This window comes from Meriones unguiculatus, chromosome 18 (genome assembly GCF_030254825.1).
Source record: "Meriones unguiculatus strain TT.TT164.6M chromosome 18, Bangor_MerUng_6.1, whole genome shotgun sequence".
NCBI lineage: Eukaryota > Metazoa > Chordata > Mammalia > Rodentia > Muridae > Meriones > Meriones unguiculatus.
Window position 1 is genome coordinate 21273083 of NC_083365.1, and position 26829 is coordinate 21299911.

The 26829-nt window shown below is 44.2% G+C and overlaps 1 protein-coding gene across 7 annotated transcripts in view; it reads left to right on the plus strand.

Annotated features, from left to right (window-relative positions):
* Window positions 1-26829, plus strand: part of Znf106 (zinc finger protein 106) — a 55683-nt gene that overhangs the window by 21949 nt on the left and 6905 nt on the right. For 2 of the 7 annotated variants that reach the window (XM_021639399.2, XM_021639400.2), the window contains exons 4-19: window positions 25-222; window positions 3006-5174; window positions 6091-6718; window positions 8998-9067; window positions 10738-10892; window positions 10967-11027; window positions 12387-12722; window positions 14833-15607; window positions 16126-16181; window positions 16554-16699; window positions 18592-18726; window positions 19839-19955; window positions 23288-23479; window positions 23897-23959; window positions 25827-25946; window positions 26327-26398. In XM_021639399.2, the coding sequence (XP_021495074.1) occupies window positions 25-222; window positions 3006-5174; window positions 6091-6718; window positions 8998-9067; window positions 10738-10892; window positions 10967-11027; window positions 12387-12722; window positions 14833-15607; window positions 16126-16181; window positions 16554-16699; window positions 18592-18726; window positions 19839-19955; window positions 23288-23479; window positions 23897-23959; window positions 25827-25946; window positions 26327-26398 (5293 nt within the window). Of the gene's footprint in view, window positions 1-24; window positions 223-3005; window positions 5175-6090; window positions 6719-8997; window positions 9068-10737; window positions 10893-10966; window positions 11028-12386; window positions 12731-14832; window positions 15608-16125; window positions 16182-16553; window positions 16700-18591; window positions 18727-19838; window positions 19956-23287; window positions 23480-23896; window positions 23960-25826; window positions 25947-26326; window positions 26399-26829 lie in introns of those variants that run through there. The other 5 variants (XM_021639403.2, XM_060371861.1, XM_021639401.2 and 2 more) reach the window with 4 other exon arrangements.

The window sequence follows — 26829 nt, forward strand, 5'->3', positions numbered from 1 at the left end:
TCCTTCATCTCCCTCTTTTCCTAGGGACAGTAGTCATGAGTGCCGAGTGTGCCGGGTCACAGAAGTGGGTCTCTCTGCATATGCAAAGCACATTTCTGGCCAGTTGCACAAAGATAATGTTGATGCCCAGGAAAGAGAAGATGACGGAAAGGAAGAGGAAGAGGAAGATTATTTTGACAAGGAACTCATTCAGTTAATACAAGAAAGAAAAGAGCAAAGTCGGTAAGTCCTTTTTGTTTTAGTTTTGGCTTTTTTGAGATAGAGTTTCATGTAGATAGTGTATCTGACCTGGGGGATGAGCCTCGGGGCTTTGTGCAGCTAGGAGCACACTCTACTAACTGAGCTACATTCCCAGCCCATGATTTGAAGTTTGAAAGCGCCTAAACCTTAAGCTGCCTTAAATATAAATTTTTTGTTTGAGTTTGCTATCTGGGGACTAAGAACTATGAAGTGCTTTCTTGAGTTGCTGTGTTATCTGTCCTTAAACTTAGTCTTGTCTTTGAAGTAAAAAAAACTATGGTCTTGGTCACTGTGTCTTGAACTGCTTTTACTAGTATCTGTCTTTTCTATTAGAAAGCCATAGAGGATAAGATAAGCATCATTGAATAGACATTTTTTATTCATTTGTATTATTATTCATTAGATATTTTTATTGCCCAAATAATATCTTGGGGGAAAGGATTACCTTTATAAATTAGCATGGTGCTTCTGCCAAATTTGAATTCCTCATAACTGTACAGTGCCTGGTTCGCTCTGGGTATTTCTGTAAATATTAATATTTTTTAAATTTGACGATATAAAGATTATTTGAGCAATGTAAGTTCCCTAATTGTATTTCCCAATTTTATACCTGTGTTTATGTATTTGTATGTTAGGCTTTTATAGTTTTACTTACCTGATTTTATGGCCTGAAGTTTTTTGCTTGCTTACTAATTTTTAAGTGAGCCGGGCAGTCATGTAGCCACAGCTAGTCTCCAGCTTGCTGGCCAAAGATGATTCTGAACTTAGGCTCTTATCTCCCAGAGTGTTGCGATTACAAGTGTGTGCTACCACACCCGGCTTTGGCCTGGGAGCTTAATGAGACAGAAGACAGGAGAGAATAATTAGTGAAGTGCGGTAGTTTTTAAAGTCTGACTCTATGATGAGAAATTTTCAAACTCTAAAATGAATTTTTAAAGATTAAGTCTTTCTTAAAGTGCCCGTAGCAACGGGATTGTTGGCTCCTTGGGCTGTTTAGTCCTTCTGATGCCATTGTCATGACTACAGTACAGCTATAGTCTGAGCTTCTGTTTTAGGAAGTTAAGTGGGTAGGGCACTAATTTCTGTTTGGTTCTTCCACAACAGAACTATTATAGCTTAGCTGTGTAAATAATTAAGCATTATCATAGGCTAAGATTAGACACTGATATCATAGTTACTGCTCTTTGAGTCCTGTATGTTTCTGTGATGACATGGTTATATAAAATCGTGCACTTAGATCTTTTGTTGATTGATTGAAGCAGGGTGTCTTTATGTAGTCAGCTCAAATTCTTCTTAGCCCTGGCCCAAGTGCTGGGTCTTGCTATGTAGCCTTGGCTAGCCTGAAGCTTAACTACATAGACCAGTCTGGCCTCAAACTCACAGAGATTCACCCACTTCTTCCTGCCAATGCTATGATTAGAGGTGTATTATCACCACATGCAGCCCAGGATTTTATTATTTTATATGTGTGGGTGTCTACGCACCACGCTCATGCCTGGCGTGCACAGAGACCAGAAGAGGGTGTCAGGTCCCCGGGAACAAGAGTTCCAGATGGTGATAAACTGTCGTGTGGGTGCTGGGAATTAAACTCAGGTCCTCTGGAAGAGCGAGTGTTCTTAACTGCCAAGCCATCTCTCCAGAAAGAAATTCCAGCTGCAAACTGTTAGGGCATTTTTATTCCATCAGGGCCTACAGGTAGTATAGAATCTGCAGCCAAAGTTCAGATATTTGCCCTTTGTGTTTGTGTGACTCCAGTCATGTTACTTAGGCTCTCTAAACTTGAGCCTCTTCATTTAAAAATAGTAAATATATGCCTCTGGATTGTGAAAAGTTGAATGAGGTAATCTTTAAAAATGTACTTAGCATTATTGAAGTCCTTAGCAGAAATAGAGTGAATTTTAGGTCACTTTATTTTCTGATGTTTTCAGCGCCTATCACATGCTGGGAATGTTAGGCACCCATTGTAAAGAAAAATGGTTTTACACATTTCTGTGATGTGTAAATTCATTCCTATTTTGTGGGCACCTTATGCAACATAAATAGCTTGAGCAGCTGTGGCTTCTCTGTAAAAAGCCTCCAGCTCATAAGCTCTTTGTAGCTTCTTATGGGATCCCTTATTTGGCCTGTGCTCTGTTTCACTCTGCTTGGGACCTAACTTACTACATCAGCTCAGTTTTAAGCCTGTTCCAAACAGGAACTGTACATAAAAGTTTCCTTTCACTATTAACAGCCCCATGGATGGACGCTTGATAAAGTGTTCAATAATGAAGGTGTTCACTCAAAGTGTGATCTTACCACTCAAAGTGGGTTAAAAAATAGATTTTTCAGCAAGAACCTACATCTGGAGAACTCATGCATGGCCACTATCTGAGCATGGAGTTAAATTAATAATAACCCTACCCACAAAGTGTAACTGTCTTTATTTTGAAGAGAGCTGCAGAATGTAAAAGATAATAGGAATGAAATTCTAGAACAGTAAACCCCCCCCAAAAAAAAAAAAAAAACAACAACCCAGAATCAAGAAAGGCTAGGAGAAGTATAAGGAAAGTTAGTATAAATGTGTCCAATTTTTAATATTTCTGGTAAGAAGGGGAAGGTAGTCTTTTATGTTACAGGTATAAAAACAACCACCAGAAATCAAAATGGGCCCCATTCTGTAATCTAAGTAAGAAGAGGAGAGGGACAGTTTTGATGGCTTATGCCTTTAAAAGAAGCATACATTAAATTTCATTAAATCCATTAACGACAAACTGTTTCTCTTTCAGACAAGATGAACCTTCTGGTAACAGCCAAGAAATAAATTCAGAAGATAGGCAACCCCAGTGGAGACGAGAAGAGCGAATCCCTTACCAAGACAGAGAGAGCTATAATCAACCGGCAAGGCACCATCGTGGGCCTGCACAAAGGGACTGGAAATGGGAGAAGGATGGCTTCAACAATGCTAGGAAAAATAGCTTTCCACATTCTCTGAGGAACAGCGGTGGGCCACGAGGAAGTTCTGGGTGGCATAAAGGTGCTGCAAGAGGCGCTTCGACCTGGTTCCACAGTCACAGTAACTCCGGAGGAGGTTGGCATCCAAACAATGGGATGGTGGATTGGAATTATAATGGTGCAGGAAGGAATTCCGGTTGGCATTCTGAAGGAACAGGTGGCTTTTCCAGCTGGCACATGAACAACAGTAACGGAAACTGGAAGTCCAGTGTGCGGGGTACAAATAGTTGGAATTACAATAGCCCTGGAGACAAATTTCAACAGGGCAGAAACAGAAATTCTAACTACCAAATGGAAGACATGACCAAGATGTGGAACAAGAAATCTAATAAGCCAAGCAAGTACAATCAGGAGAGATATAAGTGGCAATGGCAAGACAGTGACAAAGCTGGCAAGTATAGAGGTCCTTCTGAGGGATTTGCAAGTGACACATTTCCTTCGGAAGGTTTACTTGAGTTCAGTTTTGAGCAACGAGAAAGTCAAACCTCTAAACAAACAGACACATCAGCCTCAAAAATTAATGGGAAGAGTGGCGGCTTAGCAAGGGAAAGGTTCCGCCGCTGGAAACCCTACCCTTCCCAGAAGACCCCGGATTTACAGTCAGCCCTGAAAGAAGTCATTGGCAACAAGTCAGAAACGGTGGACAAGCCTCTCTTCAACTTTAGCTTAATCACTGCAGGACTACAAGAACCAGATGATAAGACAAGTAATGCTGAAGTGCCTAAAATGCGAAAAGAAGTACGTCCTGGTTCTCCCAGTCAGAAAGCCCTTTCTGACAGCACGGCTTCCTATGAGGCCGTGAGAGCCTGCCCCACTGCCGAACAGTCTGAGCCACTGCGGAAGTCAAATAAGATTCCATTATTGAAATCCCCACTCCTTCCGCTTCCAACCCCTAAATCAGCTTCTCATAAGCATAATTTAAAGAACCACTCAAAAAACAGTGAAACAAAATCCTTTTCTCCTGGAGATTGTTCACAGCTCCTGAACAAATCCACCTTAGAAGGTAGCCATGGTTCTCCCTACACGTCCAAATCACATGGTTTATGTCCTGATGTTTTAAAGGGGAATAAAACTGTATCAGGCACTCAGAAAGAACCAGATGAAAAGTTAAATGATACATCACAGAAAGCCCAAGAGGTGCAACAGTGTCCCAAAACACTGCAAAGCCTACCCCTTAGCATGCCCAGAAGTACTGAGAACCATGCCAGAGAAAGTAGGAATGTAGAAGAGTCTCCAAAAGACTCTGTGAGCACTGAGTTTCAGGTACGCTCAGCTGAAAATGATGGAGCAGCAGCCAATCCAGAAAAGCATGGCCTGAAAAACGAAGGTGTAGCTTCAGTAACTACAGAGGTTGAGTCCTGCAGCGCTCACAGTGAGGATAAGGAGCAAGGGAACCAGATCCTGGGACCATCTGGGAACCTCTCCACCTCCCCACATAATACCACAGTTCACCACAAAGAGGCTGAGTTACAGGTGACAGCAGCAGCCAGTCCACAGTCTGGCTCACTGCTAGACCTGAAGACCTCTCTAGAAGAGGCACAAGCTAGCAGCCTTGTTAAATCTGATGGACCTTTTGAAACAGAAAGCTTTGAGGGCACTAGCTTGGATGCAGAGCTTCAAAAAAACGATATCAGTAATCAGCCCCCAGGCACACTCCTGCCCGAACTAAGTAAACTTGGTTTTCCTGCCTCACTCCAGAGAGATCTAAGCCGGCACATCAGTTTGAAAAGCAAAACTGCAACACATCTCCCAGAGCCAAACCTCAATAGTGCTCGACGTATTCGCAATGTTAGTGGACATCGAAAAAGTGAAACAGAGAAGGAGTCTGGCCTTAAGCCAACCCTGCGGCAGATTCTGAATCCATCTCGGAGAAATGTCAACTGGGAACAGGTCATTCAACAAGTAACCAAGAAAAAGCAAGAGCTGGGCAAAGGTTTACCCAGGTGTGTGCCTCTTTCAGTACCTGTCCTTGCTTTCGTTTAAAGGTTAACACCCTTTGGCCTTGATTAAAATCAAGTTCATGTTCTGCTTAATTAAAAGTTTGCCGAAAATATCCATTGTAAATGTCTGCTTTAATTCATTATCAAGCAGTGGCTGTTCCTGCATGATGTGTGATAGTCTCTCCTGACAAAGGATGCTGTTAAAATAGAGGCACACCTAAGAAACTAATTTACCTAGGAAAACATCATCAGAAATCTGTCACTTTGGTTTAGATGGACTAGAATGTTCTATCTTTCTCTGAATCTTAATGTTTGGAAGCAGTGGTAAATGTTTAACTGTTCTTACTGTCTTTGACTCGGCTTGTGGATACCTTCCTATATGCACTCTGGATGTTCAGTGAGAATCATAGAATGCTTTCTCCTAAGCTCTGGAAACGTTTTGTGGTGCTGTTGTGAGTGGTCAAGAAATAGCCAACATAGGTTTGCTGCTTTGAAAACCATAATTTTTTGTAACAGTGTAATTGTAACCTCCAGGCTCAGAGTCTGTTGATTTCTTTGCCTTGTTTTCCTTTCTTAGTCCTTTTGAAAAGTGCATGGTATGGTACACTAGGAAGCTTAAGAGTATGCTTAGTGGCTGTGAGTGCTCCGTAAACTGGTTATTTGCTCTTGCATTGTTTATTGTAGACAAGGAGCTCTGTTTGAGAGGGGGAAACCCTGCATTCTATATACCGTGGCTGTATACAGTTCGGATTTCCTGCCTGGGACAGTGTTCATGTCATTCTGGATTCCGTGTCAGAGGCTGTGCTCCTTGACAGCAAGAACCGTCCTGTTACCTCTGCATAATGGAGCCTGGCTCCTCAAGCTTTACTCCCTGCCCATTCATACCTCATTTGTTCCTTTTTCTTCTTGTTTTTTTAAGGTTTGGCATAGAAATGGTACCTTTGGTTCAGAGTGAACAGGAAGTCTTGGCTTTAGATGAGGAGCCTGATCTGTCCAGTCTAGAAGGATTCCAGTGGGAAGGTGTTTCCATTTCCTCATCCTCTGGTTTGGCAAGAAAGCGAAGCCTTTCTGAAAGCAGCGTGATCGTGGACAGGACTCCTGTGTACAGCTTCTTTGGTGAGGAAGGTACTGGCAAAGAAAATGAACCCCAGCAGAGAGCTACACCTAGTACGGCACTGAGTGCTGCGCAGGGTCAAAAGGCAGCCCTGTGTCTTGAGCAGGATGCAGCCCCTCTGACTGCCTCTGTCAGAACGGGTGAAAAGGTCGGCAGCCTTCCTACCCAAAGGCGACACAGTGCGCAGCTACCATCTGATCACTTAATACCTTTCATGCATTCAGCCAGAGACCTGCACAGCCAGGAGAGGTCTACACCACTGTCGGAGCATCGTGCCCAGGAGAGCACTGGAGAGGGAAATTCACTCTCATCAAATGCATCTTCAGGTCGCGCCGTCTCCAGCTTAGCAGATGCAGCCACTGACAGCAGCTGCACCTCTGGCGCCGAGCAAAACGACAGCCACAGCGTTAGAAAGAAGCGAAGAGCCACTGGGGTGAGCATGGTTCCCCGCTTTTGAAGAGTGTCTCATGGGAGGGCTTGGATGTTGATGGGAAAGGCTTAACTGTCTTCTCTTGTGTGTCTGGGATGCGGCTCCCTTTGCTCTGGCACAGAATTGCTCTCTTTAACTTTTGTCTTCTGGTTTTCTCTCACCTGAGTAGCTCCACTAAACCAGGTGCAACATGATAGAAATGTACAGTACTAGGAAAATATGAAGTCATCTCTAAAACCAGGCTCCCAGCCGTGAATGCCCTCACTAAGGATAGGTCACGTCTTCAGATGTAACTTAATCTGTTTTCATAGAGGCGCTCGGTACTGCTGGGATTGTAGCATTGGGGCCTGAAAACACAGAACAACCCAAGCAGTCACCAGAGTCCAGCAAAGCAAGATCTTTATTTGAATTAGGCAGTAAAAACAAACCAGTCGGGAAAACAGCAGCACAGAGTTGGGGTGGGGGTGGAGAGTGGGGCCCCTGACTCTGCCCTTGAATGCTCATCTAGTATTTAAGCAGATGACTAAATCTTACTGTACTCAGGCCGTTACCGATTGATCAGGGCCAGCCAGGGTCACAGAACAGACTTGGTAGCTAAACTGTGACCCTGAGGAAAAATTGGACAGCATTTTTAAAAGACGAACCCCAAAGTGAAGGGGAGCAGGGCAGGCTAGAGTATTGTTCAATCATATTTTGACACGGGTTGAGCAAGGAAGTAAACAGTGATGACTGAGCCTTATCTGGGTCACTTGGTTTCAGGGTCCTCAACTCGGCTTTTGCAATCAGGACCCCTCCTGGACTTCTGGTCCAGAATTCAGAATGATAAGGGAACAAAGGAGTGGGCAAGCTTAAATGTAGTCAGTTAAGTCTTGACAGCAACACATTATGTGCCTTAGTTTAGATAATGGCAGTTTCCCTCTTTACATTCTGTACTGGTTACAAACAAATATGAAACACCTGAAGAAGCAGGATGGGAACATGAACTCAGTTTTGACCTTGCCAGCAATATGAAGGTTGTTCTCCTCCTGCCTGGGGGCTGCCTCCCAAGAACCCACAAAGGCAGGAGGGGCAGGAGACTAGAGGCATACCTGGATAGAACCATACAGGGATCACACACCCCAGGGACAGCTAATGGCTAATTCAGCTTTAATTCCAGAGAACAGAGGTTATAGGCCCCTGGGGAAAAGAGGGGAGTCCTCCAAGGACAGGTGTACATAATTGGTTGGAACTAGGCACTTAAAGGATGCTTGATTTGCATTACACAGCACACTCCTGTCATAAGAGTAGACTGTCAGTGCTTAATTAACATATCGGCTCTGGGAGGGGAGAGCTAGCAGGGAGCTGTGTCAGAGGCCCAGATACAAGTGGGGAGTCTGTGTCTAAAGACACTCTCCAGATGAAGTTAGGCAGAGAGCAGGGGACCCCACCAAGGGGATTACCGGGCTCCTAATGACTATCCAGGCAAAAACTGCAACCTCAACCAGCAGGGCACCTCCAACAATTCTGAAATGGCTACACTCGGACGACTGTCTGAGCACGTGTGAATGTTGGATTCTTGGTTCAGCTGCAAGGTGTAACGATGGAGAGACTCAATAGTATTAGAATGCATCTTCATAAACACTGTGCAGCGCTTTCTTCATCTTTGTAATTGTCTTTTGTCCATAGTTACTCTGCCTGATCCTGTGAGGCAGTTTTCCTTCATTAACCACCTGTGCTCCTTGGGCTCCCTGATAACAGGAAGATGAGATCCCTGTCCCAAGGCCCCTTGCTGAAAAGAAAGTTGCTGGTGGTTATACCAGCTGTATTCTGGCAGCCCCTCGCCCCTTTAAGCTGAAGCCTGATTCTGATTGTCTAAGCCAGAGGAGATACTGTTAGGTGATTTTTAAATACACTTGAAGTTTGAGATTTACCCTCTTGAAAAGCCATTGTTTTGAGGTTTGTCGTGTGACTGGTTTAGCTTCTCATTGGAAAGGTTTCCTTGGATATTTAGAGTGGAACCTACGCCGAGATGAAATCAGTAAAGTGCACCTCTCCCATCTGTGTGTCACTTCACCTCAGTGCTGAGCGCAGTGGGCTTTAGTGCATATAAGACACTAGAAAGCACTTGGCCTTGAACTCTTTTTATTAGAAACATTAAGGTAGCTAATGGTTGAATTATGCACAAGGCCTCTTGTCCTCTTAGAAATGGTAGCAATAGCAAAAGGTAATGTATGACTGTCTTTTGCTTCCTCTCTTATATAATGGCATTTATATATTCAATATTCAATTTTCTTTCTCTTTAGGATGGATCATCCCCTGAACTACCAAGTCTTGAGAGAAAAAATAAAAGAAGGAAAATTAAAGGAAAGAAAGGTACGACTACAGAATGCTGTAGCAAAACATTAGTTTTACAGTGCTGAGGGTTGAACCCAGGGCTTCATACATGCTAGGCAGGTGCTCTCCTTTGTCTCTGACAAGAAATTGCCCTGATAGCACTTCAGCCTCTTTATAATTTGGTGTGTCCATTTCTAATCATCAGATACTTGCCATCCACTTCAGAGTTTGCTTTGAGACAGGATATTGCTGTATATTCCAGACTGGCCTGGAACTTGAAATAATCCTCTTGTCTCGCCTTCTGGGTTACAAGCATGTAGCATCATACCACAAGGCTTGCTGTGTTGTTGTTTTTAATTGAAAGGAGCTGGGTTGTGGCTCAGTGGAAAAGTACTTACCTAGATGCTATGAGACCCCTGGTTCAGTCCTCTGCGCTGGGGCAGGATCTGTCTATAAAACCAGGCTGGCCTGGGCTGCAATCCTGCTCTAGCCTCTGGAAAGCTAGTTGGCGAATTTTCGTCACCATAGTTGGCTTTTTCTCACATTGCCGTTTTGTTCAAAAGCAGAGTTTGATTGCTTGCTACCTCTAGTTGCAGCTAGAAATACATGATGTCGTGTAGCTGAAGGCTAGCTTATATTGTAGGCAACATAGGCAGGGAATCTCACTGGGATTTTCCAGTTGGAATGAGAAGGAACAGGTCATTTAATTAAAATGTCCCTCTCATGTTCTTTTTTTTTGTTCTGAGGTTTCTTACCTGTGACCCAGACTAGCTTTGAACTCAGGGCGGTGCCACCTCTGTGTCTGGGATTACAGCCTATGAGCCACCGCACCAGCTTCACTTTTTATTTTTGAGGCAGCCTTGCTTGCTTTGCTCATGGGAATTGAGAAGTGTGCTTAGTAGAAAGAACAGGATCTCATTCAGCTCTGTTTAGGTTTCTATTCAGTTTTAGAACTAGATTTTCTTTGGAAAAGCTTTAATCAAGAGAACTGTGATGCCAGTAGCACAGCAAAGAAATGCCTCAGCACATTGCAGTTGCATCAGGCTTAAAAGTCTCTATACATCAAGAGAAACGTCTGGGGTAAATGTGGTACACTGAGGATGTGGAGACAGGAGGATCAATAGATAGTTTAAGGCCAAACTGGATTATATATGAGACCCTGGTTCTGTTTAAAAAACAAATTAAAAACACAATAAATAGACCAGTCAGGGTGATGCATGCCCTTAATCCCAGCACTCCAGAGACAGAGGCAAGTGGATCTCTGAAAGTTCCAGGTCAACCAGAACTATATAGTCCCTGTCTCAGAAACAAAAGAAACAAATAAATGAATAAACAAGCAAGAGCTTTATTGGGAACTATCTGAAACCTGAAAAACAGACTAGAAAAACATGGCTTCAGAAGAACAGTTCACGTGCTGTAAGTCTGAAGCTCAGTCTCAACCAAAGCCTGAGTGAAGAGCGGATAGACAACCGCTAAAGAAGGGTCGAGACCAAAGCAGTTCTAGGACAGAGGTTTCCCTAAAGGCGCGGGGGGGGGGGGGAGCTATAGGACCCCTACTGTTTTTTAGGCCTGATGATGATGTTTTATATCATATTTTATAAGATCTATGGGTCCCGTTCACCTGTTGAGAGAAAAAGACAGGTTTGTGCTAAGCATGTGTGTTTTTGTCTTGGAAGAAACTTCTAAAACTGGGCCTTTTGTTCTGACAGAACGTTCTCAGGTTGACCAGCTACTAAGCATTTCGTTGAGAGAGGAAGAACTGAGCAAGTCGCTGCAGTGCATGGATAACAACCTCCTGCAGGCGCGTGCCGCTCTGCAGACGGCCTACGTGGAGGTTCAGAGGCTGCTCATGCTCAAGCAGCAGGTAAGGAGCCCTCGGGACACTGGCGAGCTTGGCAAGTGGATTTTAAAATGCTTAGTAAAGTATTTCACTTTCAGATAACCATGGAGATGAGTGCGCTGCGGACCCACAGAATACAGATTCTACAAGGATTGCAAGGTATTCAGAGCACGCCTGATGAACTGTTACTCTTTGTTGTCTGTCGTGGGAATGGCATACATTTCCCTGCATCTCTTCGTGCTCTCTTCCTGTAAAGTACCCAGAGACTTGGCCATCTCAACATGCTCAGCAGAGCTGGCCTGGGTGTCCTGGCCATGACCCCTGCTGCTCAGGAGGCTGGCACAGGAGAGTTGTGAGGGCCAGGATTATCTGGTTAGAGAGTGAGTTCAAGGCACACCTGCGTCTCAGAATGATAGGGCATAGCTGTTGAGTGCTTGGTCTCCCTGCGGGCAGGCGCTGGCTCGGTTTATAGTGGAAGGAGTGGAAGGAGGAAGAAGAGCTGGGACATCCACTCTGGTTAGGAGTCAGGACTGAGTTCAAATCTTGGCTTCCATTAGTAACTGTATGACTTGAATAAGCCATTTAGATTTACATTTCTTCTTTCCTTCCTCCTTCCTTCCTTCCTTCCTTCCTTCCTTCCTTCCTTCCTTCCTTCCTTTCTTTCTTTCTTTCTTTCTTTCTTTCTTTCTTTCTTTCTTTCTTTCTTTCTTTCTATTTTTATTCTTCTTGGCAAGGCCTTGCTCAGTAGCCCAGGTTATCCTAGGTTATATAGCTAGCATGACCTAGAACTCTTAGCAATCTACCTTTCTCAGACTAATGAATGCTAGGATACAGGTGTGAACCATCCTTGTACTTTGAGAAATTTAAATGTTAAAGCCTTTCTCTCTATCCTTGATAGTTGTATAGGTTAGACTGTTTTTTTGACCCATTAGAGAACTGTGATGCCCGTAGCAGAGCAAGAAAATGCCTAGGCACATTGTGATTGCATTAGACTTACAGAAAGGTCTTTGTATACATTATTAATTTTGTTTGTCTTTTAATTTTTTTTTGTTGTAGTTTTTTTCAGGCAGGTTCTTTCACTGTAGCTCTGGCTGTTTTGGAACTAACTCTGTAGATCAGGCTGGCCTCAAACTCATAGAGATCTGCCGCTGAGTGCTGGGAGTATTGGCATATGCGACCATGTCTGGCTTTTGGGGGGCGGAGTCCTCTCATGTGGCCAATGTTCCCTCAAACTTAGGTGGCCAGATGCTGCTGGGAATCTGTATCCTCCGGTGCCCACCTTCCAGGTGCTGTGATCACAAGCGTGCACCACCATGCCCAACTGGAAATTATTTCCAGATTTTAAGAATACAGTTATGGTGGCACATGCCTTTAATCCCAGCTCTGGGAATTGAGGCAGATGGATCTCAGTGCATTCCAAGGCAGCCAAACAAAACAAGTAAAAATTGGCTTAAGAAATAAATGACTTTGCAAATAACATGCTTGAATTTGTATGTGTGTCTATGTTTCCTGTTCTAGAAACATATGAACCTTCTGAGCACCCAGACCAAGCTCCCTGTAGCCTCACAGTACGAGAACAAAGGAGCAGCCGATCTCAGGCATCTCTTGAGAGCACACTGCTGCCTGCTCCCTTTTCCCCAGGGTTTCTGGAGCCACCTCCTTCCCATGTGCCTCCACCGTCCACTGGAACCCCTCTCCAAATAACCACATCTACCCTCCAAGCCCATGCTACTGTCCCTGACTCATCGGTTCAGATTAAACAAGAGCCCATGTCTCCTGAACAAGAGGGGAATATGAACGCTGTGCCTCAAGGCCCTGCTTCCAATGTGTCCAAGGAATTACTACAGACTAATAGTAAGTAAGCTTTCCTCTGAGTTCAGGGCCTCCCTGAAGGACAGTTATATACCACTGTGCAAAGCCTATAAAACAAAGCCACACACAGTGACACACACCTCAGAAGCAGGTGGATCTCTGCGTTAGAGATCAGGTCGATCTACATAGCAAGTTTTGGGCCAGCTGTGGCTATATAATGAGACCTTCTCATAAAGATAGCTAGTTATTATAGTTAGTTTTTTATTGACAGATATTTCATATAGGAGGATGTTTACAAATACTTCAGGGAATGTGGAGCCAGAGAGATGGCTCAGCAGGTGAAGGTGTTTGTCACCAAGCCTGATGACCTGAGTTCAATCCCTAGACTGCACATGGAAGAAGAGAACCTGGAGCCCCATATGTGCTGACATGCGCACATAAAAATAAATGTAAATGCTTTTTAAAAACTAATAAAATATTTCAGAGACTGTAATTTAAGTTTCACTGTTCCCTGATTTTTCTCAGAGCTTAATGACTTGACATCGATTTGACACTTCCGAAAGGTTTCGTTTGTCTTTGTGATATGTGGGTTATGATTGGCCAGCCTGTTTACTCTTCTTCTGTAAGGGGTGTACTCTCTGAATACCTCATAAGTAAGCCAAGACTGATAAAAACCTGAGCGGCAAGCGGCCATGTTGGCCACAGGGTTCTGGTGTTTACTGGTATTAACAGAAACGTGTGTGGGATAAGAAATAGCCAGGGATCTTAACGCTTGACCAATTTAACAATTGAGGCTAACTTCTTAGCTGTTTTCATAACTACAAATGGTGTCATATTAAAAACTCAGTCAAAAAAGCAAAAACACAGTCCAAACGAAATGGCTCAGCAGAAAGAAACTAGCCAAGTAAGCCTGACGACTCAAGTTTCTGGATGCGGTAGCTCAAATCTGTGCTCTCAGCACTCCTTGGGGTGGGAGGCCAAGGCATGAGGATTGCCTGGAAGCTTGCAGGCCAGCTAGCCTGGAGTATCAGCACAGCAGCAGAAACCAGCAAGAGAGAGTCTGCCTCAGTAGGCTAGAAGGCAAGAACTGCCACCCAAACCTTGTCCTTTGACCTCCATGCTTGTGCCATGGTATGTATACACACAACCCACAAAAAAAAACAAAAAACAAAAACATGGTTTCTTAGGCTAAAACAGTTTGAAAAATATCTTCAGCTTCTGCTACTCTTGCCCTTTTTGGGGGCTTATTATGTAGACACTAGATGGATGTCTATGATCTGTCATATTGAATGTTAAGTTACTTTATGTGGTTAATATTTAGGTTTTTAAAACTATAATGCATTTGTGCTGGTGACATGACTCAGAGTAAATGCACGTATCATTAAGCCTGAAAACCTGAGCTTGATCCCCAGGGTGTATACTGTAGAAAGACAAAACTGACTTCTGCAACTTGTCTTTTGACCTTCACAAATGCCTATAATTAGTAAAACATAGTAAAAAATTAATTTATATAATAATTATACTGGCTTCTGAAAAGATTATCTAATAACAATTAAAAGTGTGGATATATTGTTACATATTTACTATCTTTTTTTAGGGGGGAAGGCTGCTGGAGATTGCATGTTAGGCAAGCCCAGTACTACCACTGAACTACAAACTACAATTCCTGAGCTGTATTTCAATCTGTCTTAAACCATAAGTATATGTTTGTTTACATGTAGACTATATGAAGGGCATAGTTTACCATAGCCTGAACTTAAGTGGTATTCCTGTATCACTGATTCTCTGGGAGCTGGGGAGTAGGCTCAGTGGATCCTTACTCTCCTAAGCAGTGAGGACGCAGCACCCCTACAGTAAGATAAAAAAGCTGACGTACAGTCCCCAGGAACCCACGCATCAGCCCAGCTTGGAGCACACAGTGCGTGAGCAGAAGCAGTAAAAGATGCCCTGCCTCCATGCAAGGTAGAACGCAAGAGTGTCTCCCAAAGTTTGTCCTCTGACCTCCATACAGGTGCCCTGGCGCACACACACACACACACACACACACAAAGCAAAATCCATATACCACTAAATATGTGAACATTCAAAATAGAAGAATCAGAGAAAGTCTCTGCCTATGGAAGCTGATTTTCTGTTTGATTTCCTGATTCAGGAGTGGTCAGTGACAGCTCTCCAGCTTACCCAGCCATCCCTGCAGCAATAACATCAGCGTCAACAGAAAGTTGCCAGGGGGCTAACCAAGATCTGAATTTTTCTGTGGAGCAAGGAAATTCCAGAAGCAGAGGAAACTCTCCCTCTTGCCAGTCTCCCGATCTTCCCGGCATAAACAGAGGTGAAGAGTCAGCCAAAGGCAGCAGTGGTTCTGAAGAGGGTAGCAGTTCCTTTCTAAGATTGTCTTTTACTCCGGAAACTCCTGCGGAGAAGGAAACTCACTCTCCAGCTGACCAGCCTGAGCAAAGGGCAGAATCCTCACTGCCATCAGTTGAAACTAGAGGGAGCAAGAAGAAGAAGAAACTTCGGAAGAGGAAAACCCTGCGGGCTGCCCACGCTCCTGACAACAGCGACACCGAGCAAGACATGTTCACTGCCAAGCCCACAAGAAAGGTAAAAACTGGAAAGCCAGCTAAAGGGGGGAAAGTGACAACCTCCTCCTGGGAAGACAGCAGAACCGGGCGGGAGCAAGAAACCGCCAGAGATGAGCCAGACAGCGAATCCTCCCTGGAAGTCCTGGAAGTCCCAAATCCTCAGTTAGATGTAGTTGCCATTGATTCTTCTGAATCTGGAGACGAGAAACCAGACAGCCCATCGAAGAAAGATGCCTGGAACTCTGCAGAACAAAACACAATAGAAACTGCTCGTTCTGGCTGCGATGAAGTTAGCTCTACCAGTGAGCTTGGCACCCGCTACAAGGATGGCATTCCTGTAAGGTAGGAGTGGCATTCTGTCATGGCTTTCACAACTGTTTCTTTGCCTTACTGTTTTTTTGTTTGTTTGTTTGGCGTTTGTTTTTTTTGTTGTTGTTGTTGTTTTGTTTTGTTTTGTTTTGTTTTTTTGAGACAGGGATTCTTTGTGTAGCCATGGCTGTCCTGGAACTCTCTCTGTAGACCAGGCTGGCCTTGAACTCACAGAGCTTTGCCTGCCTCTGCCTCCCAGGTGCTGGGATTAAAGGGGTACACCACCACTGCTCAGCTCATTTATTCTTTTAAGTAGAATTGTAGAATTTATTTATAAATAAAAATTTATGTGAAAGAGGTTATGAATAGGGAAAATCAAATATTGGGTATTAGAGTTCGGTTTTTTTGGTTTTGCTTTCTCTTTTGACTGTGGTGTAAATTTTAAGGAAATTTCAAGTAGAAAATTTGTGTTTTGTTTTGAGTTAGAAAATTTTTAGTTTTGCCACCTATCCTGGTCTCCCAAATGCCAAGAAAATTTTACTGTTTTTCAGTGTTGCAGAAACGCAGACAGTGATCTCCTCCATCAAAGCATCTAAGAACTCTTCAGGTAGTTGTTCTTTTCTAAGTACCCACAGGGAAGGGAGTTTTAGAATTTAGTGTAAGAGATAAAATGGAAGTTACACCAGGAGGGTTGCCTGGCTCGGCCAGGTGTGTGGTTCTGCACCCTGTTTGTGACACACCCCCATCCCTCTCAGCTGCCTCCCTTTTCTGACCCCATTAGTGTTAAGGTTGTTGTTTTGGTTTTGGTGGAATCTTCCCAATGAGGAACTTTGAAAATTGTGATATCCTGCTTGGGGTATTAGAATTCTAAGAGGGTCTTTTGGTGATTTAATTCAAGTCCTCTCTTTGTGATGGTTTTGATTTAGTATCTTTTCAGACTGTAGCAGACATGTCTCTGAAACCTATTTATGTTCTCTAGAAATATCTTCCGAGCCAGGAGATGAAGATGAACCTACAGAAGGAAGCTTTGAAGGACATCAAGCTGCAGTAAATGCAATTCAGATATTTGGAAACTTACTGTATACGTGTTCAGCAGACACAACTGTCAGAGTGTACAATCTGGTGGTGAGTATAGCGTTCTGAGTACCTTTGGCTGCAGGTCTCTAGAACTCGCTTATGTTGTCTTTAGCATACGTAAAGGGAACATCCTAGCGCTCCTGGGGTTCAGGCTGACCAGATGCTGTGAGTCATTTAATCGGCAGGGGCAGTGGGCTCCTGTTTCTCAGCTCTGTCTTCTCCATCACACTTCCCTAAGATGTGGTTCAGAGAGGAACCTGTAGGGTCTCTTCACTAGAAAAGGTCCCGCACTTGGTTCAAAGAACCATCATCCATGACAAAGGGGATAGGAGCCTACCAGGAGGCATTGAGGCCGCAGCCTTGAAGTTAGTGATGGGGTCAGTCATAAAGCTGCTGCATAACCCAGGAAGGATGAAATCATTACTACAACGTGTTTGAGAAAGGCTTTCTCTCTGGTGATTAATTATAGAATCCAGGTTCTTACAGGAAGTAGCACCTTCCCATGCCTCACCTCAGTGTCACTGATGCTTATCATGTGCCAAAAAACACTTTTAAGGTTTAAACTTCTGTTAAAACTAACTTTGTCTTCCACAATGATGACCAAGACACTTTTGGAATATTTGCATGTTTTCCAAACCAACACCCTGAAAGTATGAAAACTTGAAAGTTGTAGGTAACAGGTGTGTAATCCAGGGCCATGACAAGTATTGGAAATGTCCTCAGGAAGAAAGTGGTCTGAGTGTGTGCTCTACGGGAACAGAGCTGGATGTAGCTGCATATGCCTGTAATCCCATCATTTGGGAGGTGGAGGCAGGAAAACTAGGAGTTCCTGTAGAAATATTTGTTTAGTTTTTCCTACTCCCATTCTTACTCCCTCAAAATGACAGAGAGGCCTATTACACTTAATAATAAGCTTTAAAGCGTTAAGCTGGACAGATACTCCTTTATTCTAGCCTGTGTATGTTGGTCTGGACTATTTCCCAGCCTTGTGCCCTTTAACTTGCCATCTAGTCTTGCCTGGCTGCTCCTGCTCCACCTTTGTCCTTACGGTGAGCGACTCCCTCATGGCGACCTCCTCTTGGGCTGTTTCTCATCAAGCTTCATTCTCGTCCCCCACCCGAGACTACCTGCCTGGGATTGAAGGTCCTGCCGCCTCTCCTCTGCTGACCAGTCAGAGATAATGGAGAACAATTTTTACACAGCATGAGACAGGAGATTCTTCATAAAAATGACAATGCCCATATCCAGACTGCAACCAGATCTCTGGGCACAGAAATCAGCATCTGAATACACAGTGCACAAAACCACCCCTCCAACAGTTCAAAGCCAGCCTCTGGTACAAATGCTTGAAATGAGCTTAGCTACATGAGACTCTGTCTCAAGAAATTTTTTAAAAATCTAGGAAATCAGGTCTAATTTTCAAGTTGTGAGATAAATGTATGTGTGTACATTCTAAATAGATTTGGTATATGCACAGACATAGCATTTAAAGTAGCTCTTAGGAAGACATTCCTAAGCCACTAGGACCGTAATAGCATTGTCAGTATTAACAAAAGGCATTGTCTAAGTTCTTTGTACTTGTTACTTTTCTATTGCTGTGACGAAACACCATGACCAAGGCATCTTCTAGAAGAAAGTGGTTTCTGGCTCACGGTTCCAGAGGGTTGTAGTCCATACGGGTGGGAACAGGGTGGCAGCAGGCAGGGTGGCAGGATTAGAAAACTCCCGTCTTGAACCTCAGGAGTGGAGCGGAGAGAGAATCCTAAGCTCTCCAGGCTGCCCCGGCTGACATACATTGTCAGCAAGACTGGACCCCCCAGACAGCACCATCAATAGGGACAGAGTGTTCAAATACCAAAGACCGTGGTGGACATTTCTACTGTAGGCTGCCCTACCCTCGGCGGCCTGTGAGTAATAGTCGGACCTGTGCTTGACTTCAGAGTCGGAAGTGTATTGGTGTCTTTGAGGGGCACATTTCCAAAGTGAACTGCCTCCTTGTCACTCACACCTCTGGGAAGAATTCAGTCCTCTACACTGGTTCCAGTGACCACACCATTCGCTGCTATAATGTTAAGGTAGGTGGCTCTGGGGAGATCAGAGTAGTAGCACAGAGCTTTGAGTTGTATTCACCACCCTTCTGCCTGTTGCACTTTCTGATTTTTGCTTCTGAACATACTTCAGCATGCTGGTACCACCCTAGGTGGATACTTAGCATAAACCACATTTCCTGTTTCTTCATCAGTGTCTGTTAATTCTGTACTCTAACAGCACGGCCCCCTTGGTCTTACTTTCCTCTCATATGCCAGAATTAATCCTAGTTACAATATTTTAAAATTACGTTTATTTACTTATTTTGTGTGTGTTTGTAATCTTTATGCATGTGTGCCATGTCATGTGCGTGGAGGTCAGAGGATGACTTACAACAGAGTTTTTTCTCCACTTGTGGTCCAAGGGACCAAACTGAGGTCATCGAGCTTGGCCACAGGCACCTTCAGCTGAGCCATCTCGCGGGTGCCTGTTAATTTCTTTGAAAGTTAAATTTTATGGGTGCTAGGGAAATAAGTCAATTGGTAAAGTGCTTGCCTTCTGTTTCCTAAAACCCACTTGTAAAAAGCTGAGCATGGGGCCTGCAAGGTGGCCCAGTGGGAAAGTCTCTTGCTATCAAGCTTGATGACGAAAGTTCAGATCCATGGGATTCTTAAGGAAGGAAAGAACCAGCCTCTGGAAGCTGTCCTCTCACCTCCAACCAGTGTCTCATGTAATCCAGGCCGCCCATCAAGTTAACTACATAAACCTCTGATTCTGCCAAGTACTGAGAAACAGACGTGTGCCATCACACCCTGTTTATGAATGATGTGCTGGGGTCTGGACCCAGGGCTCCATGCCTGCTAGGCAAGTGCTCAGCACACTGAGCTACATCACCAGCCCACCAGATGTAACTTTGTTATTTACCTTTGTGTGTTTAAAGAAGCTTAAGACTCAAGTCCACCCTTTTAAGAATTTATATAGAAATACCAGTATCATTAGAATTTTTTTTTTTTTTTACAGTACTCACACCCTGAGATCTTGGCCTTAATTTTAAAGAGGGAAAATACCTAAGATAGTCTTCTATGTACTTTTCAGCGTCATTGAACACTATTCTCTGTTGGTGAGGGATTGTTTTTTGGGTTTGGTTTTGTTTTTTCAGACTCGAGAATGTATGGAACAGTTACAGCTGGAAGATCGGGTTCTCTGCCTTCATAATAGATGGCGAATCCTTTATGCAGGACTGGCAAATGGCACTGTGGTCACCTTCAATGTAAAGGTTAGTAGCTGGGGGAGTAAGCTGAATTTCCCTGCCCTTTTTAAGTAGAAAGGCTATATATGGTGGAAAATAGCAAGCAGCCATTTTTCTCTTCTTCTTTGAGGAAACAACAGAACTAGCCTTTATTCAAAACAGCTTTCTTCTAGTGCAAGTGAAATCAATCCTCCACTCTGTGTGCTCAGACTCACATGTGCCAGGACCAAAATGTGGCTCTACTAAATTAAACCAAGCCTGGATACTTGGGCCAAACAATGAGTCATAGGTTAAGCCAGTCTCTCTCATTTTAAGAGTGACACCATGGAAAATGAATCTGAAATCCCTGACATATGTATGACATTCATGTAGCCGGCGTCTGGTTAAGGGTTCATGGGAAAGGCCTGTTCTGTAAGGTGAAGTAAGTTTGAGGCTTCCTCTAACAGCTGTGCAGCCTCGTTCTTTCTCACCCCAAGGATAAATGCGTTTGGTGAGCAGCCTTCACCATCTTCCCATGCTGGGCCCCAGGGGATCCTAGTTTTGTTGCTATGAAAAAATACCCCAGCCAAAAGCAACTGAAAAAGGAGTTTATTTGACTGAGAGTTCCATGTTAGACCAGAGTAGAAGTCAAGGCAAGAACTTGAAACGGCTAGTCATATCCAGAGCCGAGAGCGTTTTTGTATTTGATTCCCTCACTGCACTTACGGAGTCAGGGCCCGAACCCAGAGAATGGTTCCACCCACATTGAGTAGTCCATGTCCTCCCCTCATCCTTCTCCCTGCCCCAGTTAGTGCATTTAAAACAGTCTCCCACATTCTTAACCACAAACCATCCTGACAGCCCTCATTAAGACTCTTCTCAGATGACCCTAGATTGTGTCTAGGTGATAATTAAAACCACCATCACACAGAGGGAGGGTCAGAAGTTCTTAGTGGCCTGATCTGCTAAGTAGTAAGCTTACACCTCAAGAGACTTGTTCCCATTTCTATTTGAAAAGGGTCCATTGACAAGCTCGGAGAAAGAGGACTCACTGGTAGAATCAGGGAGGTCTTGAGGGAGGCTTCCTGGGTAGCTGACATGACAGGATAGGCTGAAGGTGAAGGAAAAGAATGGGAGCAATGTAATGGAAGCAAATTTATAAGTGCAGCTTGTTATAGCTCCATGCCCCATGTCAGCCCCAGTGTTCTCTGCTGCAGCGCTGGCTGGGCTGTATAAGGAGTATGATAGAACATGATTTTGGCCTTGTAGAAACATTTAAAATGAAATTTGAAGACTCTAGCATGTTTATAATCAAGGCATTTGGTCCGTTGTTCTGAGTGGTAAGTGCAGATTTTTTAATTGAAGTGCTAGTCTGCTGATCAGATTGAATTAGGCAATAGGAATAAAGACAAAAGTATTGGTGCACTTTTTTAAAAAACTTTTTACATTTTTTTATATCTTTCTCCCCTACGCCACTCCAGTCCCTTCCAACACCTCAACTCAGGAGGAGAGAGAAAGGGTTAGTGGGAGAGTTCTCTTAGCTCCTTCCTGCTGGTTAGGGTCGTTGGGTTCCCTCAAGCCAGTCCAATCCTCATTTCCGGAGATCTCCAACTTCTTGTCTCACTGCAGCAGCAGCAACCAGGAGCCACAGAGGGAAGCAGGAGCGGCCTTGTTCTTTCTTGGGGTTCTTCCACATTGGGCTCTGGCATTATTCTCTCTCCAGAATCCTCAGATTTAAACTGTCTGCAGCTGGCAAAGGGCTCCTCTCAGAGCCCACATGAGGCAGATAGTCTGCTGCTGTGGGCCGTCTGAGTCAGTCCCACAGCCCACACCCGGGACCCAAACAACACGTTTCTATCCGCAACACAAAAGAGCAAATTGAAATTTTCTTTCTAAGGAGAAAAATTCGATAGTTATGAAATATTTTTCTCTTTTGTACAGTTAGTTTTTATTGTAAGAGATCAACATTACAAAGGGAGAGTTTGATGATGTCAGCTGGAAAAGGTTTTAGGTTGGTTGAAAGTCTGGAAAGGTAGATGGCAGTTTTGAAAATTGTTACACAGGCTTGAATTTTGAACATCAGGGCTGGCTCTTTTTTCTTTTTGGCTCTTCTCCCAGGATGCAGAACATAGTACTTAAGGCAGACTGTTTACCTTGAAAGGTCTGTCCATCACTCGACCCTGAGCAGCTCCAGTCTATTTTCTTAGCATGTCAAGATAGCTAGAAGTCATTGCTCAGCTGCAGGCTGCTGCTCTCTGCTTGGGTTCTGGGAGTGTTAATTCATGAATGTACCTAAAGTATCTTCTAAAAATATGTTTGAGGAGATGTGAAGCTTTATGAGCAAGATTGGCAAGCAGGGGAGAAGAACTAAGGGAAACCACGCATGAAGTGTGAGGTAAAAATGCATATTTTAGAGTTTATGGTGCCATTTTGATATGAAGGCTGCTATTTTCTGTTCAGTGTCCTCATGTTGGGGGCCAGGTACAAAACGTCAGAAGATCAGAATAACATGAATGTGAAAACGCAAGTTTACTTACTCGTTTTGTTTTAGGCTCATTTCTCTTATTTTATGTGTAAGAGTGTCTCGCCTGCATATGTGTGCGCAACACGTGCTAACAGGTCAGGTCCGTCCCCGAGAGTTTAGAATCGTCCTTACATTGCAGACAGGGCTCGTTGGTCAAGAGGATGAGCTCGAGTCTAAGCACTCCCAGCACAGTGCTCCCAATACTAGTAACTGTAGATCCAAGGGAGCCAGTGCAACCCTGTGGCATCCATGGGGACTGGAACGCAAAAGCTGTACCACCCCCACGCAATAGAAATAATTCTAAAATTGTTTAAGAAGGTGAGTGATCCTCAGTAGAGTTTTTTTTAACGTCATGATATATATATATATATATATATATATATATATAGCTTATCTTTTGGGGGACAAAACACAATGGGAATATAGGCAGGGGTGGTTCATGCTTGTAATCCCAGTACTAGGAAGGCTTTTGAATTTCTGTGCGTTTGAGAGTAATCTGGGCTGGCTGCATGGTGAGTTCAAGGCTTGCTTGGGCTGCATAGCCAGAGCCTGTTTCAGAAAAGAAAAGTGACAGTGGAAGAGTGCACAGTACGGCAGAAAGTGCGCTGGAGCTGGTCTGTACTGCGATCAGGCCAGTCCAGGTTGAGGGGGGAAATAATTTGCTATGTGCGAGTTTGCCCTGTTCGATCAGGACAGGGAGGTCCAGCAAAGAAGGCCGGAGCTGACAGGCCAGGGATTGGAACATTCAGGATTTGGGGTGGTCAGTAGATGGGAGGGTTTATATAGCGGTTTTGGTTAGCTGGTTGTGAAGTTTTCTTGCTAAGTTGCTTTTATAGAATGGTGATCTGTTTTCCAGAACAACAAGCGACAGGATGTCTTTGAATGCCATGGCCCTCGGGCCGTCAGCTGTCTCGCCACAGCTCAAGAGGGTGCCCGGAAACTGCTGGTCGTAGGGTCATATGACTGTACCATCAGTGTCCGTGATGCCCGGAACGGACTGCTGCTCAGAACCCTGGAGGGCCACAGCAAGACCGTCCTTTGCATGAAGGCAAGTGTGTGGTTAGGCGTGAATGGCAAGTCCACCACTCTGCGGCGCGTGCTCAGAGCACAGCACCTTTTGACGACCGTAGTCCAAGAGAGTGTGGTCCTCCGTGCTGGGTCACAAAGAGACCAGCTACTTTCAGTGACGCTAGCAAGAAATACATGTACCTCATTGCAGTGTGGGCACACTGTGTGCCCTTCTAGGATAGTTCCTAGTCATCCTGAGGAGCTCAGGAGCCGGTGATGCGCCGGCAAGTTCATCATAGTGTCTGGTGGGAAGGTGTGCATTTCCCGTTAGGAAATTTGTTTGGGAAACATTATTTTACGTGTTCATTCTCAAGATAAGATGGAAATTCACATCCACCAGTGTGTTACTGGAAAGAGAACCTTGCACAGAAGCTGATTGGTTGGCTTTCTCTTTAAGGTGGTGAACGACCTCGTGTTCAGTGGCTCCAGTGACCAGTCTGTACATGCTCACAACATCCACGTAAGCTGTGCTGGTGCGGTGGGAGGCTGGGAGGGTGGGATGCTAAGGCTTGGAGGCTTCCACAGCCCTCCTGATTTTTAAATCCGGCCCATTATCTAGGAAAAAGGAGTAATTATAACCCCGTAAGCACGTGTGTGCGCCTAGGTAACTTCACACCACCCGGAAATCCTGACCTCATCAAAAATGACTAACCAGAGAAAGACGTAAAGTTTACGGAAGCTTCTGTTGGAATGCCTCTTTTAAACGTGAGGATGAGGGCTGTTGGAGAGGTTTAAAGTAGAACAGATCCAAACAGCTGAAAGGCTTCCCTCAGATCTCAGAGGTGCACAGCTGTTCCTGGTCTGCAGGTGGAGCTGGCCCATCCTGACACGTTGCTTGGGATCCGTGAAATGATGAAAGAGAGAGTACAGCGTTGTTGGTTATATTTACTGTTGATATCTCCTTTATTTAAGCAGCAGTTATTCCTAAACAGCTGTATACCCAAATCACCACACAGAGACTAGGATTTATTTAATTAACCTAGAGCAATGCTGGGCAATAGTTACTCCATCTACCCCGTCAAGGCTGCATAGTTTCCTACCATTCAGATTCACCCATTATACTGGACCTAAGATAGTGATATCTTAGGTCCAGTTCATTTCTCCACATGGTTTTAAGACCTTCCTTCCAGATTTTCCTCCTCTCCTCCCTCCTGCTTCCTTCCTCCTTCTCCCACTCCAGACCAGGATGTCCCACCCTGTCCTCTCCATTGTTCAAGCATTGTGGCTGATTGTTTAATTGACAGTATAGAGAACAAATAGTGACATGTTTACACAAACTTGAGGCAGGTGATGCTTAGAATAAGCATCACAATGCAATGTCTTGATTGAAACCAGATCGTGGAGCAGAGAAATCAGCATTTAAATGAACTAGGATATATTGTATACATTCCAAAAGAACATTATACCAACAGCACAGCTTGGGTATTATTTATTACAGATTTGTATGTTTATATATTGCATTTGCATATATAAAATAAATACCATGGGTATAAATACAAATTTTGTTTCATATACACTTTGTTTTTAATTATACCTGAGTTAATTTTGTTTTCAGTATGTCTGAGTTTTGACTGTGACCTGACGCATGGGATGAGGTGTAGAGGTTGTCACTTGTGATTGAGGTGTATTCTTTAACGTCGCAGATTTTGGAGCATTTCTACTATTTGAGTCAGAGATACTCACACTTCAAAAAATAGAGGGGATGCTGGGCAGTGGTGGTGCACGCCTTTAATCTCAGCACTCAGGAGGCAGAGGCAGGAGGAGAGCCAAGGTCACACAAAGAAACCCTGTTTCAACACCCCCTTCCCCCCAACAAAAAATAAAAATAAGGGCTGGTGAATGGCTCAGCTAGTAAAGGTGCTGTCTTAGCCCACGTGGGAGGTAGAGAGAACTGACTCTCCAGAGCTGTCCTCTGACCTCCGACATGTGCGTGGCATGTTTTCCCACACAAGTACACCAAGTCAGCAACTGTTGTGTTTTGTTTTCTTGAGACAGGGTTTCTCTGTGTGGCCCTGGGCTGTCCTGGAAACTCCCTCTATAGACCAGGCTGGCCTCAGACTCAGAGATTCACCTGCCCCCTGCCCTCTGAGTGTTGGGATTAAAGGGGAGAGCCAACACCCACCTTGTCAGTAAATGTTCAAGTCTGAGGTTTGTGTGATGTTTTCTGTAAAGACTGCTGCTGGGAGAGTAAGAACTTCAACTGTTCGCACTAGAACAGCTGCACTTGTTTACAGGAGCCTCGGAATTCCCCTTAGAACTTCACAATCATAAAATGTAGCTGGGGGCCTAAAACTCGTGTGGTGACTGTCCCCTCTTCTCCGGTGCAGACTGGTGAGCTTGTGCGCATCTATAAAGGCCACAATCACGCAGTGACTGTGGTGAACATCCTGGGGAAAGTGATGGTGACTGCTTGCCTGGACAAGTTTGTTCGTGTCTATGAGTTACAGGTAGGACTAGGTCCACACGCTTTGTGTGACTCTTTTGAGGGGATTGTGCTGGAGGAAGGTTGGATTGGCGCCAGTGAATCGCACTTTCAGAAGCCTTGTAAAGTGGTTAGGAAGCAGCCAGGCCAGAGACTGCATTCAGAAACCACTGTCTCTGAGCTGTTGGCTTCACTGCTTCACCTTCCCAGTGCTGGACTTAACGTCATCATCGACAAACTTGCATGCTTTCTCGAGAGCATCCACAGCCTCTTAAAACCTGTCTAGTCCTCCTCACGGTGGCTTCAGGTTTGAGACTTTGATTGTGAAGACATTGGTGTCAGTGTGGAATTTATCAAGTTCTCTGTTGACATAATTCTCTTAATTTTTTTTTTCTTCTCCTTAAGTCCCATGATCGCCTGCAAGTTTATGGAGGGCACAAAGACATGATTATGTGTATGACCATCCATAAAAGTGTGGTGGGTATTGCTTGTTTTGACAGATGCTTGCCTTTGGTGTCTTTACTTAAAACTCCGTTTGCTAATAATGATGTATCCGCTACTACTCCAAAGTTACATCTTCCCAGCTCGATTGTGACGGGCCCCGTTACTGCCTTCCTTCTTGTCAGAACCCAACAATGTTGTTGACCATGCTGTTTCTAGGATAGCTAAAATTAGTGCAGTAAAATCTATTACCACTCTTAAATGGAAGATGAAGTTAGATGCTTTAAAAAAAGAGCAGTGCTTTTCCAACATGCTCTAAACAGGACACTGAAAACTGTTAGGATATCTGGCCAGTGTGGCATAGCTACAGGCAGCTCACCTAACCCTACTTAACTTCCTTTCTATCTCTTTCTATATTGTTTTTTGGGTTGGGTTGGGTTGGGTTTTTTGTTCTGTTTTGTTTTGTT